Raw genomic sequence first — 20,771 nt, 5'->3', positions numbered from 1 at the left:
CAGTATATTCTAACACAGAGGCGTTCCCATGGTGATGGGGACGCTTCTAGTTAGAATATACTGAGAACGGTGTCCATGACTGCCCCCTGCTGCCTGGCAGCACCCGATCTCTTACAGGGGGCTGTGATCCGCACAATTATTGTGCGAATCATAGCCCCCTGTGAGAGATCAGGTGCTGCCAGGCAGGAGGGGGCAGACCCCCCTCCCTCCCCAGTATTAAATGTGCCCAGTGCGGCCTCACCTCTCCCCCCCCCCCCCCCCCCCCCCTATCATTGGTGGCAGTGCGGATTCCCAGTAATAATAAATGTGCCCAGTGCGGTCTCACCTCTCTCCCCCCCCTGGAAAAAATCGGACAGCACAATGTGTGCTGTCCGTTTCCGTTGTTCCGTTCCGCATGTCCGTTTAAATATAAAACATGTCCTATTCTTGTCCTGAAAAATCTGATCCTGGACCAATACAAAGTCAATGGATCCGCAAAAAACGGAAGACATTCGTATGTCATTACGTATGTCATCCGTTTTATGCGGATTCCGTTCCTGGAAATTAGGCTTCCTCCCCAGTATTAAATGTGCCCCCCTCCCTCTATATTCATTGGTGGCCAGTGCGGCAGTGCGGATTCCCAGTAAGTTTTCTACAGATCTGATTTTTCACTTCGTGAAAAACTCAGATCCGACAGTATATTCTAACACAGAGGCGTTCCCATGGTGATGGGGACGCTTCTAGTTAGAATATACTGAGAACGGTGTACATGACTGCCCCCTGCTGCCTGGCAGCACCCGATCTCTTACAGGGGGCTGTGATCTGCACAATTAACCCCTCAGGTGCTGCGCCTGAGGGGTTAATTGTGCATATCATAGCCCCCTATAAGAGATCAGGGGCTGCCAGGCAGCAGGGGGCAGACCCCCCTCCCTCCCCAGTATTAAATGTGCCCAGTGCGGTCTCACCTCCCCCCCCCATCATCGGTGGCAGTGCGGATTCCCAGTAATAATAAATGTGCCCAGTGCGGTCTCACCTCTTCCCCCCCCCCCCCCCCCCATCATTGGTGGCAGCGGAGAGTACCGATCGGAGTCCCAGTTTAAATCGCTGGGGCTCCGATCGGTTACCATGGCAGCAAAGACGCTATTGCAGTCTTGGCTGCCATGGTTACTTAGCAATAAATACAAGCATTATACTTACCTGCGACTGCGAGCTGCGATGTGTGTCCGGCCGGGAGCTCCTCCTACTTGTAAGTGAAAGGTCTGTGCGGCGCATTGCCTATAGACCTGTCACTTACCAGTAGGAGGAGCTCCCGGCCGGACACACATCGCAGCTCGCAGTCGCAGGTAAGTATAATGCTTGTATTTATTGCTAAGTAACCATGGCAGCCAAGACTGCAATAGCGTCTTTGCTGCCATGGTAACCGATCGGAGCCCCAGCGATTTAAACTGGGACTCCGATCGGTACTCTCCGCTGCCACCAATGATGGGGGGGGGGGGGGGGAAGAGGTGAGACCGCACTGGGCACATTTATTATTACTGGGAATCCGCACTGCCACCGATGATGGGGGGGGGGAGGTGAGACCGCACTGGGCACATTTAATACTGGGGAGGGAGGGGGGTCTGCCCCCTGCTGCCTGGCAGCCCCTGATCTCTTATAGGGGGCTATGATATGCACAATTAACCCCTCAGGCGCAGCACCTGAGGGGTTAATTGTGCAGATCACAGCCCCCTGTAAGAGATCGGGTGCTGCCAGGCAGCAGGGGGCAGTCATGTACACCGTTCTCAGTATATTCTAACTAGAAGCGTCCCCATCACCATGGGAACGCCTCTGTGTTAGAATATACTGTCGGATCTGAGTTTTTCACGAAGTGAAAAATCAGATCTGTAGAAAACTTACTGGGAATCCGCACTGCCGCACTGGCCACCAATGAATATAGAGGGAGGGGGGCACATTTAATACTGGGGAGGAAGCCTAATTTCCAGGAACGGAATCCGCATAAAACGGATGACATACGTAATGACATACGAATGTCTTCCGTTTTTTGCGGATCCATTGACTTTGTATTGGTCCAGGATCAGATTTTTCAGGACAAGAATAGGACATGTTTTATATTTAAACGGACATGCGGAACGGAACAACGGAAACGGACAGCACACATTGTGCTGTCCGATTTTTTCCAGGACCCATTGAAAATGAATGGGTCCAGATCTGGTCCTGATCTGTTCCTGAAAAAACGGAACAGATCAGGAAAGAAAAAACGGACGTGTGAATGGACCCTTACAACACCTTTCACCAGTAGAAGTAATGTGTTCTTAGTTGTGTACTTTCTACACGTGCCTATTTTTTCTATAGTTACATAGTTGTTAAAGGGAACCTGTCAAAAACATTTTGCTGCTCATACTAACGGCAGCATAAAGTAGAGACAGGTGAGTTGATTTCAGAGGTCTGTCATTTATAAGTTAAAAGTAAGTGGTTGCCGAGAATCAACATCACAATCATTGCAGACTGGGCCTGGAAAAGAGGAGAAGAGTCCTGGTTATTCATGAATTCCTGCTCTCCTGCCCACCTGCTGATGACTGACCGGCTTCTACCTAGTTTTCTCTATTTCTCTCTAGGAGAGAACTGCCAATCATCAGCAGATGGGTGAGAGAGCAGGAGATTAGGAATAACCAGGACTCTTCTCAGGTAGATTTGACTCTTTTCAAGGCCCAGGCTGCAATGATTATGATGCTGGTTCTCAGCAACCACTTACTTTTAGCTCATGAGTGACACACCGCTGAAATCAGCATTTCTGTCACTATTTTATGCTGCCTTCAGTGAGGTCAGCATAAAGTTGACGACAGGTTCACTTTAAGGTTGGAAAAGACAAAACTCCATCAAGTCCAACTTGTAATCCTGCTATACTGATCCAGGGGAAGGCAAAAAAAAAAAAAAACAACTATGAGGAAAAAAAACTCCCCACTCCAGATGTGGCAATCAGAAGAAATTCTTGGATCAATGTCTATCTTCCTTTTAAAGAAGGGGTGAGCCAAAGTGGTTTTCCAAGATTAGGTCCTATTTTAACTAGCCTCTGTAGCGTGTCATACCTAATAAAAGACACGTACTTTTATGTTCCCCATAGCTACATTTCAGCAACCTGGTTCCATTTGGTGACCTTACAGTCTCTGGCTTGTTTAGTTCCAGACAGGGTTATGTACGCGGCTTCAACCTATTACTGGCTTCAGCAGTATCACCAAGCAATCCTTTACAATCATTGGCTGCAGAAGTGACCCCGTGTGTACCTCAGCCAGAAGTAAATGATCAGTCTTACTCTTGAGAGATATCCATCTATCCATCTATGAAGAGCAACAGAAACGGCCAAATTTGCTTCTACATTCACAGCCTCTGACAATTCATCGTAAAGTTGCCAGGTCCCGATTTCATTAGCAGCAGATGGCCCGCCTTACTCCGCTAAATACGATGTCCACTCCTTGAGTTAACTTGTTCACCCTTAACCATCTCAGATTAGTAATTTTTAGTATTACCTCTCGGCAGATGGGAGGCTCCAATATGCAGAGGAGGTCCTGGAGCGCCGCTGCGGATTATAGACATCTGGACATTAGTTGCAGTCATGATGTGATGCAGATTGTTGGGGTGTCCCTGAAAGAGAGAAAGGGAGTCAGTTAATACACAAAGAAAAAGACAAACTTCATTTTTCAGTAGAAATATTCAGGACAGTTATGACATAGAAACAGAGAGGATTGACGGCAGACAAAGACCCCAAGGTCCCTCTACTCTGCTCTTATATTATTTCTCATTTATTTCAGGATACACATGTTTATCCCAGGTATGCTCAACCCCTTAGGGCTCTTTCACACGAGTGGATGTTGTGCGTGTAATCCACTGCGTGAAAGAGCCAAGCTCCGCTCAGGACAGCAGAGACACGGAGCAGTAACATGACTGATAATGCTCTTTGCCTCTCTGTGACCTTTTTACTACAAAATCACAGTGAGATAAAGTTGTTACCATGATTTTGTAGCAAAGAGAGTTTTTGAAGTATAAAATTTGGCGGCGTTCATTTTTCTAAATAAACCACATTACAGCGATACCAAACACATAAGTTGTTATTTTTAAGTTTTATTACTGTTGCACAATAAAAAAAAAGAAAATGTTTTTTTGCATCGCCGCATCCCAGGACCCATAGCTTTTTTAATTTTCGTTCCACAGAGCTGTGCGAGAGCTTGATATTTGCAGGACGACTTGTAAGTTTTCATTGGTATCATTTTATTATATAAAACACTTTTTGAGCGCTTTTTATTTTAGGTGAAGAATAAGCAAAAAAAAACAGCAATTCTGGCATTTTATTTTTACAGTATTCACTGTGTGGGATAAATTATGTGATAATTGTGTAGTGCTGGTAGTTACAGACAAGGCCATGCCAAATATGTAGAGGGGATTTTTATTTATGCTATTTTTTTCCAATTGAATCATGTCCCTTCTTTCCTCAAGGCTATAGAGATTAAAAGGGTTGGGCACTTTCTGGCTGCTGTTGATCAATGTGTTTATACGGCTCTAAGTCTTTGTTGATATTCTGCACCATTTTTTATATTTCATAAGGTATGCCCCCTTGTTGGCAGTCTTTTGTGCTGTCCACACAGAGGTCCGGTCCATAAATTGAGCCTCCGCCTTTCAAACACGCTGTACCTGCCTTCTGCACCTTCCCTTTTGGGAGTTCAGAGCAGGTGGAGTGTGTTAGAGTGGAGGAGGTTGAGTGGTGTGTCTGGTCATATGTCCCTCCATCAGCGACCATCTTATGTAAAGGACCTCTATGCTGACAGCGCAGAAGATATACCCAACAAAGGGGCATACCTTATGAAATATAGGAAACAGCACAGAATATCAACAAAAGCTATATTAGCAAGTGCCATATAATCATCTTAACTACGCACTGGTGAACAATCCTCAGAAAGTGGCCAACCCCTTTAAGTTCTTTCAGTCTCTCCTGATATGTTTTATGCTTCAGAGTCCACCATTTTTGTAGCCTGCCTTTGCACCGGTACTATTTTACCTATGTCTCTTTATAGGTGGGGTCACCAGAACTGGACACAGTATTCCAGATGTGATGTCACTAACACCCCATACAGTGGGACCACAATCTCTCTCTTCTTAGGGCTCTTTCACACCTGCGTTATTGTGTTCCGGCATAGAGTTCCGTCGTCGGGGCTCTATGCCGGAAGAATCCTGATCAGGATTATCCTAATGCATTCTGAATGGAGAGAAATCCGTTCAGGATGCATCAGGATGTCTTCAGTTCCGGAACGGAACGTTTTTTGGCCGGAGAAAATACCGCAGCATGCTGCGCTTTTTGCTCCGGCCAAAAATCCGGAACACTTGCCGCAAGGCCGGATCCGGAAATAATGCCCATTGAAAGGCATTGATCCGGATCCGGCCTTAAGCTAAACGTTGTTTCGGCGCATTGCCGCATCCGACATTTAGCTTTTTCAGAGTGGTTACCATGGCTGCCAGGACGCTAAAGTTCTGGCAGCCATGGTAAAGTGTAGTGGGGAGCGGGGAGCAGTGTACTTACCGTCCGTGCGGCTCCCCGGGCGCTCCAGAGTGACGTCAGGACGCCCCAAGCTCATGGATCATGTGATCACATGGATCACGTCATCCATGCGCATGGGGCGCTCTGACGTCATTCTGGAGCGCCCGGGGAGCCGCACGGACTGTAAGTATACCGCTCCCCCGCTCTCCACTACTACTATGGCAACCAGGACTTTAATAGCGTCCTGGGTGCCATAGTAACACTGAACGCATTTGGAAGACGGTTCCGTCTTCAAATGCTTTCAGTACACTTGCGTTTTTCCGGATCCGGAGTGTAATTCCGGCAAGTGGAGTACACGCCGGATCCGGACAACGCAAGTGTGAAAGAGGCCTTACTTGTTATACTGTACCTCCAGCTATGCAGCCAAGCATCTGACTTGCTTTCCCAGCAGCCTGTCCACACTTAAACTTAAAGGCTATGTGCATCTTTGGGGCAATTTTTTATGATTGCGTGTTACTCATTTTGAGCTAAAATAATTTTTTAAACTGGTCCGCAGTTTCTGTGATACATGTGGTTAAAAATCAGTCTATTTGCAGACTGTCCATCCTGAGTACCATCAGCAGACAAATGTGAAGCCTTATCTTTGATCTTCTGACCCCATAACCACTCATTATAGCTACACTCTTACTAAACTGATAATAATATGGCTTAAATGAGTGTTTATGGAGGTTAGGAGATCAGAGATAAGGCTTCACATTTGTCAGTTGATGGAACTCAAGAGGAACAGACTGCAAACAGACTGATTTGCAACCGCATGTATCACAAAAACTGAAAATTTAAACAATTATTTTAGCTCAAAGTGATTAAAATCAATCATAATATTTGCCCAGAAGCTGTCCAGTCTTTTTTTTTATTTTTATAAATGCTTTTTATTTTCCAAAGGATAGAAATCTACAATCTTCCAATTTGATATCACATAGCAATATACTGGTACATCATCTCATCTTATACTAAGTTTCCCTCTTATTTTTAACCCTCCCTCCAACCCCCTTTTTTCCGCGGAGCTACCATCACTGCACCAAGTATTGTCATTTCCAATTACCCCATATCCGCGACCAGGCTGCCTGGGCGAGAATGTATTCATATTGCTTAACCCTATTCATCCACTCCATCCATTCCTGAAAATTAGGATATTTCGTGGAACCCCAATGTTTAACAATTATTATCTTGGCCAAGGCAATGCCCCGAAACCAAAGTATCTGCTCAGTTTTATTTTTATCTGTCTCTGGGAGAGTGCCCAGGATCACATATTCAATACATGCTTCAAATTCCATGGGGGAACTGTCCTGCAGTCCAGTCTTTAATCTAAAGCAGTGGTACCCAACCATTTTTCGTCTGAGGGCTGCACTAGACATGGTATAAATTTTGCGGGCCAGAACCAGGTAGCTTTGCCAGAAAGAAATGTAAACACTGTGAGGGGGCACGTGTGAGCATTACTAAAATACATAATACGTAGGCCTTCAAATCTGCGTTTGGAGCCTCTGTTGCAGATTCTGTCGAAAGACCAGACAAAAAAAGTCTTGCATGCAGCACTTTTGTGTCCAGTAAAAAGACAGGATCCCAAACGGAAACTGAACGTATCCCATCATAGTCGTGGAGTCTGTTCAGCTCCTTCCCTGTGGGGTTACAAAAGGAGGGTGAAGCAGGGTCACTAGTGGGGTGACAGGAGGAGGGTGAAGCAGGGTCACTAGTGGGGTGACAGGAGGGGGAAGCAGGGTCACTAGTGGGGTGATAGTAGTGGGGAGGGGGGGGGGGGGGGGGGAGGGGTCACCGGGGACCAGTCACATGAGTCCACGCTCCTTACCTCTCCAGCAGCCCTGTCATGTTGCCCAAGGTCTTCCGGCAGCGTGCTCCGCTCTGCTTACTACAGCCACCACGGGAGCCGGCCCCTCCTCCTTCCAGCTCCCGCCGGCTTCTCCTGCCTGACCCGACTTGTATTGCTGTGGCGCGCTCATACCAACCAATAACAAAGCTTCTTGCTGTAAGGAGCTTTGTTATTGGTTATTTCAGGCACAGGCAGCATCGCCTGTGCCGTTTACAGCGCTCACTGCGCTGATGAATGTGGGGAAAAAGTCTAAGGCGTATTGTTACGCCTTAGACTTTTTTCAGGGAGTCGCACGGGCCGCATGAAACAGCATCGCGGGACAGATTTGGCCCGCGAGCCGTAGGTTGGGCATCACTGATCTAAAAGGCTTGTTTTTGCCTCCAGTGTCCTCAGCTTATCTCAGACAACCCCTTTACAGTAGGTCATTTTTATGCACTACAGACACCCAGCTCAGAAAGAAATTACAATATACATTTACTATAGAAATAATACATTTTATAAAATAATGGTGCATCAGTAATGCAAATAAAAATACAAAAAAAAATAATATTAACCTGTCACATGACAACACACTGTATTAATGCTGTAGCATACCCTGTACTAGATACTTACCTGCTGCCCACTAATAGTGGCTACAGGGATAGCTGAAGCCTGAGGAAGACCACTCTCCATTGTGACTGTGACTGGCCCAGAAACCTTTGGAACAGCAGAAAGGGCAGAGGGAGGTGCTGGAGCAATTGGTCTGCTGGGAATAGTTGGCTTCAAAGGCTGCTGTGGGAAGTCATGAATAGTCAACTACATGCAAGAAATTCTTCAGTAAATATTAAGAGTAGGTCAAGTGTGACACTTTTTTTTTTTCTTATAATTTGTTGGACTTTTAGGAACACTGTCTTGGAATTGTTAAAAGTGTTGCCTCAAGTCAGAAACTTATCCCACATCCCGGCTATCTCTAGCATTCTCACAGAAATGACTAGAGCAGCTCAATTCATCCAGGAAACTCGGGCTCCCTGTTTTTTTTGACTGGTGAGGGTCTTAGCAGTAGGACACCTATTAGATACTTATCCCTATCCAGGGATAAGGAGAAGAAAAGAAAAATTACAGGAAAAAAAAATGATAATAATGCACTAATACAATAGATGCAAGCATTATATATGGAGTAAGCCCTCACTCTGATATGATAAAATCTGAGACTCTCAGCGAATATGTTTTGATCAAAACACTTATGTGCCCGCCTACCAGCTCCAAGGTGGTCTCAGGTCAGGCGGGTCCTACGCTAAATCTACTTATGCCGTTGGGCATCTATGTTCAGGAGCGCAGACTCCGCACATATGGTGTGCTGCTCCTAGTCACCTCCATGTGCATCCAGCAACTGATGAGAGGAGGAGCAAGCACACCTATATGTACCACCTAATCAAGGCGACCTGTTTGATAGGAAGGGCAAAAGTGCACAAGAATGCTACTCCCAGGACAAAATAGGAGCGCATTCACACTTGAAAGTGCCACTCCTTCAAGTATATACTACAAACAAGAATCACAGAAATTAGCCTTTGCCAACCTCTAAATAACGGATTCACCATAGTTTTGTTAAAATACATTTAGGCAGAAATACTCCAAATTTTCCAAAAACATTTAGAAACAATTTTATGACAGCTATGACCTCCCCACGGTGCATTTATCAATCTATGAGACATGCGAGGCTATTTCTATATTTCAAATTTCTTTCTTTATACTATTACAACAAACCTGCCAAAAATGGCATACAAGAAACACCTCATGAAATGACAGGACAATCACCTTTAGGATATTCTCAGAGAACGTCAATGGAACATTTGGGAGATGAGCAGACTGAGCTGTCATAGTCAGAGGACTTGCCGAGTGGTTAGGAACCATCTGTAACTGTGGGTATGGCCGGACCACCACAGCTTCTTGTTTGTCATCCCTTGGGGGAAGAATTGTATTTGCTGTAAGCATGTCACGTGGCTGACCCTCCATTTCCCGTAAATGCTCATCACCACCTTCATAGGGAAAAAAAAATAAAAAAATGAAAGCCGTTAAGTTAAAAAAAATATTGTGGGTAACATGATGGAAAACAGACCAACATTAAAGGGATTCTCTCACTTCAGTAATTGCATTTATCATGTAGAGAAAGTTAACACAAGCCACTTACTAACGTATTGTGATTGTCCATATTGCCTCCTTGGCTAGCTGGATTCAATTTTTCAATCACATTATACATTGCTCGTGTCCATGGTTACAGGCCACCCTACTATCCAGCTATGGTGGTCGTGCTTGCACACTATAAGAAAAAGCATCAGCCTCTCTGGTGGCCGGGACCATGGGAGTGCACATAGGCTGGTGCTTTTTCCTATATTGTGCAAGCACAACCACCACTGATGGATTGTAGGGTGGTCTGTAACTATGGAAACAAGCAGTGTATAATGTGATGGAAAAATGAATCCAGCCAGCAAAGGAAGCAATATGGACAATCACAATACGTTAGTAAGTGGCTTGTGTTAACTTTCTCTACATGATAAATGCAACTTACTAAAGTGAGACAACCCCTTTAAGAGCCAGAAAAATTTGTGACATTACTTATATAGCACCAACATATTCCACTCACATTAGTCCCCATCTGACTACGCACAAGGGACAAATTAAGGCAATGCTAATTGAGGAAAACCTGCCAGGCATATGGAGCAGGAGGAGATGAGCAGATATAGATGTATATTCATTCCAAATGCTTCTCTCTCTGTGCTTAGGTGTCCAGTGGGCAGTCCTAAAAGACTGAGAGCCTTCCTTGTAAGACTGTGTCCACCAATATCCATCAGTCACTGACTAGGACCATCCACTGGTGTCCAGAGCTCAGGATGAGCAGAGTTATAAATGAATGCAGTTTTACGGAACCTTTCTCCACAAATCTCTAACAATCTGCTCAGCTCCATACCATACTGCATGTACACAACGGGTCTCTTTAACAAGGCATTTTTGGAGTATATTAAAATGTCATCAACCTTTCACTTTACGGCAAAGTCATCCTGCTAACATTACATCTAACAAAACAAAAAAAGAAAGAAAAAAAAAAAAGCTCCAAACAAGACTTTGATAACCATAAAACCCCAGAGCACCCATAAACATCAGTGCAATGATAGGTCAGCAGCTGTCACCAAAAGTGCTGATGAAGGAGCTCAGAAGCGTTAACATCAGCCATAGAGGCAGTGGGGAGGTTAGACATGAAATGCACTCAACGAGTCACCAGAAGCTGAGCTGATATATGGATATATCATATACATACTAAAGTGTTTGGAAGTCTAACTATTGGGCACTTTTTTCTAATAATTTAGTACAAGAGAGGGAAAGATTTACATCCAGCAGATATACATACACGTCTTATGGATACTACCTGTCCCTTGAAGATTCTGACCAACGGTCGTTCCACCACCCATAAGCTGTGGTGAATGAATGGGGGCCCCTTGACGAGAGAACTGTTGTGAACTCATGTCCTCCTTATAAAACAAAAAACAAAACCCATGATTAACGCATGACAAGATGTCAGTACAAAAACAAGGTTTAGTGCCATCTGCTAGGAATAACAGGACAAATCCATAACCCTTACAAAGAAGTGGACCATCTCTAGGCACAATGTCCGCAGTTTCAGGGCAGCTTTCAGCTCTAACCTAAAGGATGTATCTGCCGACGAGCTTCAAAGCTTCCATTTACAGAACTGTAAGGCCCCTTTCAGACGAGCGGGTGTCACGCTGCGGACAGAGCCGCTCCCGTCCTGAACTTCCAGCACTGCTGGGGTCACATAGCATTATATTGATTAATTATGCTATGTAACCCTTACAGCCCTGGAATGTATTGTCTAACACTGACAGCATTATATAATGCTATGTGACCCCAGCAGTGCTGGAAGTTCAGGCCGGGTGCTACGCTGCGAGTCTGCAGTGTGACACCCGCTCGTCTAAAAGGGGCCTTAATGCAGATTACGTGCGATTTTTGGATCTGAAAAATCTACAAGAAAATGTGCCTCGAAACCTTCTCCAAAAAAAATTAAAATATGAACTCTAGGGCTACCTGCGGATGGGTGCGGGTTTCAACACAGAATATCAGCGTGGTTCTTAATGCAAAATTCTGTCTGTTTCCGCATTGAAAAGCGTGAAATGTGCGCAAAAAAAAAAAAGCGCAAAGAATTGACATGTGGTAGATTTGTAAATCAGCACAAAATGTCCAGCAGGTCAATTTATGCACTTAAAAAACAAGATGGACATAAAATTTGTCTAAGGTCATTCACTTAGACGATACTGTACGCTGTGGTTTTCTGCATGAGAATACACTTAAAAAAAAACGCAAGTAATCGGCAATGTGTGCAAGTACCCCAAGTGTCTCAAGGATATCACACCAACTATATGTAATCCCGGACAGACAGCATAGAACAGATATAAAAGGCCATCAGATTAGCTAAGGCATATACAGGTATTATATAGTCACCTGTACAGTCTGCCATGGCGAATCACTTTAGCAAATCTGATGGGATTTACTCCCGCTTCGGCTAAAGGCCCAGAGTCTAGAGATTCAAACTTCTAGATTTTTAAAGGTAAGGGCACACTGGGCCGAAATTCTGCAGAAAAGTTCCATGTGTTACATGCCAAATTGTGACCGTTTTCACCCTGTGCATTAGAAAGGGTGAAAGCACAATGGAAATCCACAATATAAAAGCCTTACTCACATGTCCGTTAGAGGTCAGTGGAAATATTGTCAGTGTTTCATCAGTGAAGAGTCAGTATTTGGTCCGTGTATCTGTGTATTGCCCTTCATATGACATCTGTATTCCACGTACACTGCTAGGCTATGAAGGTGCTTTCCAGAGCATCTCCTACCAATGGTCAGTGAAAACCACTAATGACATCCGTGTTGAATCAGTGGTTTTCACAGACCCATAGATTTCAATGGGCATTTTTGGTCAGCGCAATGAACCACAGCAGTGCACGTCTCCGCTGCCTTCCCAATGGCTCAAATTGTAAAACAAGAATGTGTGAATAAATACATCAGTGAATGGCTACATGCACACGACCGTTGTGTGTTTTGCGGTCCGCAAATTGCGGATCCGCAAAACATGGATGGCGTCCGTGTGCGTTTCGCAATTTGCGGAACGGCACGGACAGCCATTGATATAACTACCTATTCTTGTCCGCAAAACGGACAAGAATAGGATCGGTTATATTTTTTGAGCAGGGCCACTGAACTGAGCAACGGAACGGACAGCACTCCGTGTGGTGTCCGCATCTTTTGAGGCCCCATTGAAGTGAATGGGTCCGCATCCAAGCCGCAAATACTGCGGACCAAAACAGCAGTTGTGTGCATGAGGCCAATGTGTGCGCCATGTGTGATTCATGGACATGTGAATAACCTCTAAACTGACATGCTGCAGATTTATAATCTGCACGGCAGCTCTATTTACAGTGTGATTTTTTTTCCCAAAGTGCGTGGAAGAGATTCTTAAGAGTCTTATCCACTTTGCTGTTACTGTAAAATGACGCTGATTTGCAGCACACAAGTCTGCAGCAGAAAATCCCTTGGGACGTACTGCACCCTTAGGCCCCTTTCACACGGGCGAGTATTCCGTGCGGATGTGATGCGTGAGGTGAACGCATTGCACCCGCACTGAATACCGACCCATTCATTTCTATGGGGCTGTTCACATGAGCAGTAATTTTCACGCAACGCAGGCCCCATAGAAGTGAATGGGGTTTGCGTGAAAATCGCAAGCAAGTGCGGATGATGTGCGATTTTCACGCATGGTTGCTAGGAGACCATCGGGATGGAGACCCGATCATTATTATTTTCCCTTATAACATGGTTATAAGGGAAAATAATAGCATTCTGAATACAGAATACATAGTAAAACATAGCTGGAGGGGTTAAAAAAAAAAAAAAAAAAAAATGTAACTCACCTTAGTCCACTTGATCGCGTAGCCCGGCATCTCCTTCTGATCTCTGTGCAGCAATAGGACCTGTGGTGATGTCACTCCGGTCATCACATGATCTTTTACCATGGTGATGGATCATGTGATGACTGGAGTGACATCACCACAGGTCCTGTTGCTCCACAGAGCTAAGATGAAGACAGAAGGAGATGCCGGGCTACGCGATCAAGTGGACTAAGGTGAGTAAAATATATATATTTTTTTTTTAACCCCTCTAGCGATGTTTTACTATGTATTCTGTATTCAGAATGCTATTATTTTCCCTTATAACCATGTTATAAGGGAAAATAACACAATCTACAGAACACCGATCCCAAGCCCGAACTTCTGTGAAGAAGTTCGGGGTTGGGTACCAAACACGCGCGATTTTTTTCACGCGAGTGCAAAATGCATTACAATGCGCTTGGGGCGCCCTGACGTCACTCTGGAGCGCCCGGGGAGCCGCACGGACGGTAAGTATACTGCTCCCCCGCTCCCCACTACACTTACCATGGCTGCCAGGACTTTAGCGTCCCGGCAGCCATGGTAACCATTCAGAAAAAGCTAAATGTCGGCTCCGGCAATGCGCCGAAACGACGTTTAGCTTAAGGCCGGATCCGGATCAATGCCTTCCAATGGGCATTAATTCCGGATCCGGCCTTGCGGCAAGTGTTCCGGATTTTTGGCCGGAGCAAAAAGCGCAGCATGCTGCGGTATTTTCTCTGGCCAAAAAACGTTCCGTTCCGGAACTGAAGACATCCTGATGCATCCTGAACGGATTTCTCTCCATTCAGAATGCATTAGGATAATCCTGATCAGGATTCTTCCGGCATAGAGCCCCGACGACGGAACTCTATGCCGGAAGACAATAACGCAGGTGTGAAAGAGCCCTTAAACATGTAATTTATACAATTAAATCTATTATTTCTGACTTCAGTTGTACACAGGGGAGGGATCATCAGTGATTTATAGCATTCTCTGTGTAAGTGTGTATACATAACTGTCAGTCACTGATAGCTGTACATAGGGAGTAGGGTTGTTTCGATACCAACATTTTGATTTACCATAAAAAAGCATTGCGATTCGATACCACATGAAAAAAAAATTTATGCCCAAAAAAGTCGTGTGCATTCTGCATTTTATGGAACGTCCGGCCCATAATCGAACAGTCCTATCCTATTTTTTGGGGGGACAAGGTGATAGAAAAACCATGCGATTCGCCATTTTTTTTTTTACGCCGTTAACCGCATAGGAGATTTTTAAGATATTTTAATAGTGTGGACTTTTTGGACGTGGCGATAAGTAATATGTTTATTTATTGTTTATATATTTTATATGTAAAATTGGGAAAGGGGGTGATTTATACTTAATATTTTGGTGTGTTTTATTTTTTTATTTTTTACTTTTTAATTTAATAACTATTTCCCCTTTAGGGGCTAGAACCTGGGATCTTTTAGTCCCTTGTCTAAACACCCTAACAGAGCTCTATTAGGGTGAATAGGACTTAGCACTCTCCCTGCTGCCCTGTGCATAGTAAACACAGCAGCAGGGAGCTGACCATGGCAGCCAGGGCTTTAGTAGAGTCCTGGCTGCCATGGTAACCGGATCAAGTGAATAGGTTTGCATCCGTGATGCGGAATACACACCGCCGGTGCCCCGTGTATTGCGGACCTGCCGTATGCAGGCCGCCATATGGCAACAGAAGGGCAACGGTCGTGTGAATGAGCTCCAAGTGTGTATACAGAGATAGCTGTCAGTCACTGATAGTTCTACACAGGGGAGGTGTCATCAGTGATTTATAGCATTCTCTGGGTGGGTATACATAGAAAGCTTTCAGTCATTGATAGGGGTGGTCTTATAACCCTTTCTACCCCGGGCCAGTTTTCACCTTCCTGCCCAGGCCATTTTTTGCAAATCCTACATGTGTCCCTTTATGTGGTAATAACTTTGGAAGACTCTTATTTATCCAGGCCATTCTGAGACTGTTTTCTCGTGACACATTGTACTTCATGACAGTCATAAATTTGAGTCAATATATTTCACCTTTATTTATAAAAAAAATCCCAAATTTACCAAAATTTCAATTTCTCTGCTTTTAAAACAGAAAGTGATAACTTATAAAATATTTATTACTTAAAGGGGTTGTCCGGGTTCAGCGCTGAACCCGGACATCCCTCCATTTTCACCCTGGCAGCCCCCTCTGACTTGAGCATCGAAGCAGTTCATGCTCCGATGCTCTCCTTTGCCCTGCGCTAAATCGCGCAGGCCAAAGACATTTTCAGGAGTTCTGGTGACGTACAGGGGCGCTCCATAGGGCTGCCAGGAAGCTCGGTGACGTCACTGGCACTGATGGGCGGGCTTTAGCGCTGCCCTAGTCAGTTAAGCGGCTAGGGAAGCGCTAAAGCCCACCCATCAGAGCCGGTGACGTCACCGAAAACACTGCCGGGCGGAAGCTTCCACCCGGCAGTGTGTTATGATAAACAAAAGAGCCCGTGCCCTGCGCAATGTAGCGCATCGGAGCATGAGATGCTCCGATGCTAGCCTCAGGGAGGCTACCTGGGTGAAAATAAGGGTAAGCCCGAGTCATACACTAACAAGTTGCCTAGGAGACGCAGCCTGAGGCTGGATCTCCTGGGCACCCGTAGAAGGCAGGACCGGTCCCAATGCCATGCCATCGGGCTGCCTTCTCACCCATCGGGTCCCCGCCACAGCAGCGCGGGGACCCGATGGGCTTCCTTACCCGCAGCAAACCCCTTCTATGTCGTGGTCAGCGCTGACCACGGCATAGGAGGGGTTAATGCGCCGACATCTGTATTTTCACAGATGCCGGCGCATACAGCAGGGGTTCGGCTAACGGGAACACCCGCTCATTTGCACCTAGAGGCTCATTTGCATATCAATAAAACTACGTTTTTTTTTAAGCTTAACCGCTCCAGACAAAGGTAATACATGAACACGGTTAGGTACAGCAGACACTAGCAGATCGCTAGTATCAGACAGCTAAATAGGTGAAAATCTGGTGGTAGAAACCCTTTAAGGGAGCAGTGGAAAGGGACAGAGGACATTAATGAAAGCTGTTATTATAAGGTAATTACGGATCTTTTGACAATCATTGACAGACTAACTCAGATATACATGCCTAGCTGTAATAAAGTAGCAAATAAAAAAAATATGACAGTTATCCTTAAAGTTCAGAAAGACTAGAGATTTTAATGTACAAATTACAAGTTATGCCAGGGTCACATCGCCTTTTAGTTCTCGGTTCTCCTGATCAGTCAGAACAGAAACATTATGCACATTTTCTTCAGTTCCACCTGAGATCCATTATCTGAGATGGGAGGAAAAGTCCTGTGAGGAGGAATTTTTCTCCAATCAAAAATAACAGATCTCCGACAGAACTGACAAAAATGGATGTAAAATGAGCATAATGGGCGCTTACAAATAAAGGACCCTTTTTAAGTTATTTTTCTGTTCTTTTCACAGATAAGAAGCATGGAAAACTAAAAGGAGATGAGAACCTAGCCTTCTACCAAATCTATCAATCTGCTCTGTAACATGCTGCCTGCAGATAGCACTAGATGTTTGTCTAACTTCAGCAAATGGCATTTATCATGTAGAGAAAGTTATTACAAGGCACTTACTACAATGTATTGCGATCATCCATATTGCCTCCTTCGCTGGCTGGATTCATTTTTCCATCACATTATACACTGCTCATTTCCATGGTTACGACCATCCTGCAGTGGTGGCCGTGCTTGCACACTACATGAGAAGGTGGTCGCGACCACAGGATTGCACATCGGCTTGCGCTTTTTCCTATAGTGTGCAAGCACGACCACCACTACTGGATTGCAGGATGGTCGTAACCATGGAAACAAGCAGTGTATAATGTGATGGAAAAGAGTCAATATGGACAATCACAATACATTAGTGTCTTGTATTAACTTTCTCTACATGATAAATGCCATTTCCTGAAGTGACACAACCCCTCTAATGGGGCTCATCTGTAGGATTTTCCATGCAAAATCCACTAAAATATATGTAGCCTCCTGTAGTGCCTCCCACTGATGTGGAAACCCATTCACATGCATGGGATGAGAATATTTTTGCATGGAACCTGTGTCAAAAGTCATGGCAAATTTGTGCCATGCGAGTTTAGCCTCGGTGTATTAGTTGATCATCAGGGGTCCATCTACTGGGGCACATTCATATCACTGCAGGTGATTGGTCAGTCACATGACACTCTGACTACTGAGTTCAACAGGCAATACACAAGGGTGACTGGGAAGAACTGTCATAGAGAACCTTACAGAGCTTTAAACAAGGGTGAGGGATCAGGACTGTCATAGGGACCTTACAGCTTTCTACAAGGATGAGGGAGCAGGACTGACATAAGGACCTTACAGCTTTATACAAGGATGAGGGAGCAGGACAATCATAGGGACCATACACAGCTTTATACAAGGATGAGGGAGCAGGACTGTCATAGAGAACCTTACAGAGCTTTATACAAGGATGAGGGAGCAGGACTGTCATAGAGAACCTTACAGAGCTTTATACAAGGATGAGGGAGCAGGACTGTCATAGAGAACCTTACAGAGCTTTATACAAGGATGAGGGAGCAGGACTGTCATAGAGAACCTTACAGAGCTTTATACAAGGATGAGGGAGCAGGACTGTCATAAGGACCTTACAGAGCTTTATACAAGAATGAGGGAGCAGGACTGTCATAAGGACCTTACAGAGCTTTATACAAGGATGAGGGAGCAGGACTGTCATAGGGACCATACTCAGCTTTATACAAGGATGAGGGAGCAGGACTGTCATAGAGAACCTTACAGAGCTTTATACAAGGATGAGGGAGCAGGACTATCATAGGGACCATACACAGCTTTATACAAGGATGAGGGAGCAGGACTGTCATAGAGAACCTTACAGAGCTTTATACAAGGATGAGGGAGCAGGACTGTCATAGAGAACCTTACAGAGCTTTATACAAGGATGAGGGAGCAGGACTGTCATAGAGAACCTTACAGAGCTTTATACAAGGATGAGGGAGCAGGACTGTCATAGAGAACCTTACAGAGCTTTATACAAGGATGAGGGAGCAGGACTGTCATAGAGAACCTTACAGAGCTTTATACAAGGATGAGGGAGCAGGACTGTCATAAGGACCTTACAGAGCTTTATACAAGGATGAGGGAGCAGGACTGTCATAAGGACCTTACAGAGCTTTATACAAGGATGAGGGAGCAGGACTGTCATAAGGACCTTACAGAGCTTTATACAAGGATGAGGGAGCAGGACTATCATAGGGACCATACTCAGCTTTATACAAGGATGAGGGAGCAGGACTGTCATAGGGACGTTACAGCTTTATACAAGGATGAGGGAGCAGGACTATCATAGGGACCATACACAGCTTTATACAAGGATGAGGGAGCAGGACTGTCATAAGGACCTTACAGAGCTTTATACAAGGATGAGGGAGCAGGACTGTCATAGGGACCATACTCAGCTTTATACAAGGATGAGGGAGCAGGACTGTCATAGGGACCATACTCAGCTTTATACAAGGATGAGGGAGCAGGACTGTCATAGGGACGTTACAGCTTTATACAAGGATGAGGGAGCAGGACTGTCATAGGGACGTTACAGCTTTATACAAGGATGAGGGAGCAGGACTGACATAAGCACAGTACAACTACACAGCTTTCTACAAGGGTAAGGGAGCAGGATTGTCATAGGGATCTTACAGCTTTCTACAAAGATGAGGGAGCAGGACTGTCATAAGGACCTTACAGAGCTTTATACAAGGATGAGGGAGCAGGACTATCATAGGGACCATACACAGCTTTATACAAGGATGAGGGAGCAGGACTGTCATAAGGACGTTACAGAGCTTTATACAAGGATGAGGGAGCAGGACTGTCATAGGGACGTTACAGCTTTATACAAGGATGAGGGAGCAGGACTGACATAAGCACAGTACACAGCTTTCTACAAGGGTAATGGAGCAGGATTGTCATAGGGACCTCGCACAGATCTCTACATGCACCCTATGCTGGAGGAGACAGGGCTTACAGAATACGGGGGTCAGAGCAGGGAGGGAAGCCACAGTATTATGCAGTGCAGCCCCTGTGTGGGGGCAGACTAACCATGACGTAAAGCACTTTCTAAAAGTGTCATATCCCGCTCGGTAACCGGCACGGCACCGCTCGGGGGCATCACTCCGCACAGAAGCCGCGTCAGGTCACTTTGCAGAGCATAAACCTACACAAAGCATACATACCAGGTGATGGACACGGCCCGCGGCGCCTCCCCGCTGCAAAACAAACGAGGATTACACTGTCAACAACCCCGCTGACTGCTCCGTTCTCTCAGTTACTCTTTCGGTTTCCGGTTCCGGTCTCGGTCTTTCTCTCCCTTCAGTCTGACTGAACCGCGCTCCGCCACCAATCACGTGACAGCTGACGCCCCGCCCACCAACCTTCTAAACAAGACGGAAAGCAGCATCCAGGATCTCCACGCAGGACGACTATGGTCTATTTTTATTTATTTATTTTTTTGTCATTTTTTTTAACTAACTTTATTGCTATGGTACTTACAGACACGGATAGATATATGTGTGTGAGGAAATAAAGCAGTGTGTGTATTCTAGATTATTTGCCCGGATGTACCATGAAGGGCTGTTACTAGCGTGTCTGAATACTAAGTGCCGCCGCTGCAGTGGTGTCCCTGGTAACAGGCAGGCAGCCAGGGCGGACGGTGGGGGGGGGGCTATGTACACGCCGCGTCAGTCAGAGGGGAGCGAGGTTTTCAGAACCTGCACAGCGTTGGGCAAGAGGCTCGTTCTGTTCTATAGGTTGGTCTCAGGAGGTGTATAAATAAAGTTTATTGAAGTGCACCTTCAGGGCCGCAGTCGTGCAGATCATGTCAGTGGGGCAGGTATGAACAATGTGTTATCCTGGACATAGGCAGGAGCTAGAGCAGGGCTTATGGCAACTGACCTGCAGACTATGATGTGCATACAGCTGTTGGTCCACTATTTTGGACTTGGACCAATGACTATTTTGTTATTGGGGGAGGGAGGGTGTTAGTTACATTGAAAAAGTGTGACAGCAGTAATGCCAATATGCGATGTTCTGTCTTGTATTATGGCAGATTCATGTCAAATTTCTGTCACTTAAAGGTGTTCTCAGTTTTTAGCAAGTGCCTCTAGGGTTGTTGCAGGTATTGAACTTTCGATACCCAATCGATACTTTTAGCCCGGTATCGATACGATACCGGGATTTGCCTTTTATCGGTACTAGGCTGTGCTACTGCACAGCCCAGAATCAGAGAATATGGATCGCACTGCTCTCAGCGTGCGCCATGTTCCCTCAGCAGCACAGGGAAGAAGGAAGCAGTCTCTCCCTCC

At 45.4% G+C, this 20,771-nt stretch overlaps 1 protein-coding gene across 12 annotated transcripts in view; it reads right to left on the bottom strand.

The window, feature by feature from the left end:
• Nucleotides 1-19,990, bottom strand: part of SAP130 (Sin3A associated protein 130) — a 56,674-nt gene extending 36,684 nt beyond the window's left edge. For 4 of the 12 annotated variants that reach the window (XM_040427981.1, XM_040427973.1, XM_040427974.1 and 1 more), the window contains exons 1-6: nt 19,644-19,990; nt 13,340-13,399; nt 10,771-10,891; nt 9,183-9,403; nt 8,001-8,159; nt 3,504-3,618 (exon numbers count right to left, since the gene is read on the bottom strand). In XM_040427981.1, the coding sequence (XP_040283915.1) occupies nt 3,504-3,618; nt 8,001-8,159; nt 9,183-9,403; nt 10,771-10,891; nt 13,340-13,369 (646 nt within the window). In that variant the 5' untranslated portion in view covers nt 13,370-13,399; nt 19,644-19,990. The remainder of the gene's footprint in view (nt 1-3,503; nt 3,619-8,000; nt 8,160-9,182; nt 9,404-10,770; nt 10,892-13,339; nt 13,400-19,643) is intronic. The other 8 variants (XM_040427983.1, XM_040427984.1, XM_040427975.1 and 5 more) reach the window with 7 other exon arrangements.
• Nucleotides 19,991-20,771: the final 781 nt, after the last annotated feature.

This window comes from Bufo bufo, chromosome 4, assembly GCF_905171765.1.
Source record: "Bufo bufo chromosome 4, aBufBuf1.1, whole genome shotgun sequence".
Taxonomy (NCBI): Eukaryota; Metazoa; Chordata; class Amphibia; order Anura; family Bufonidae; genus Bufo; species Bufo bufo.
This window is presented reverse-complemented; position numbering and strand designations above follow the sequence as displayed.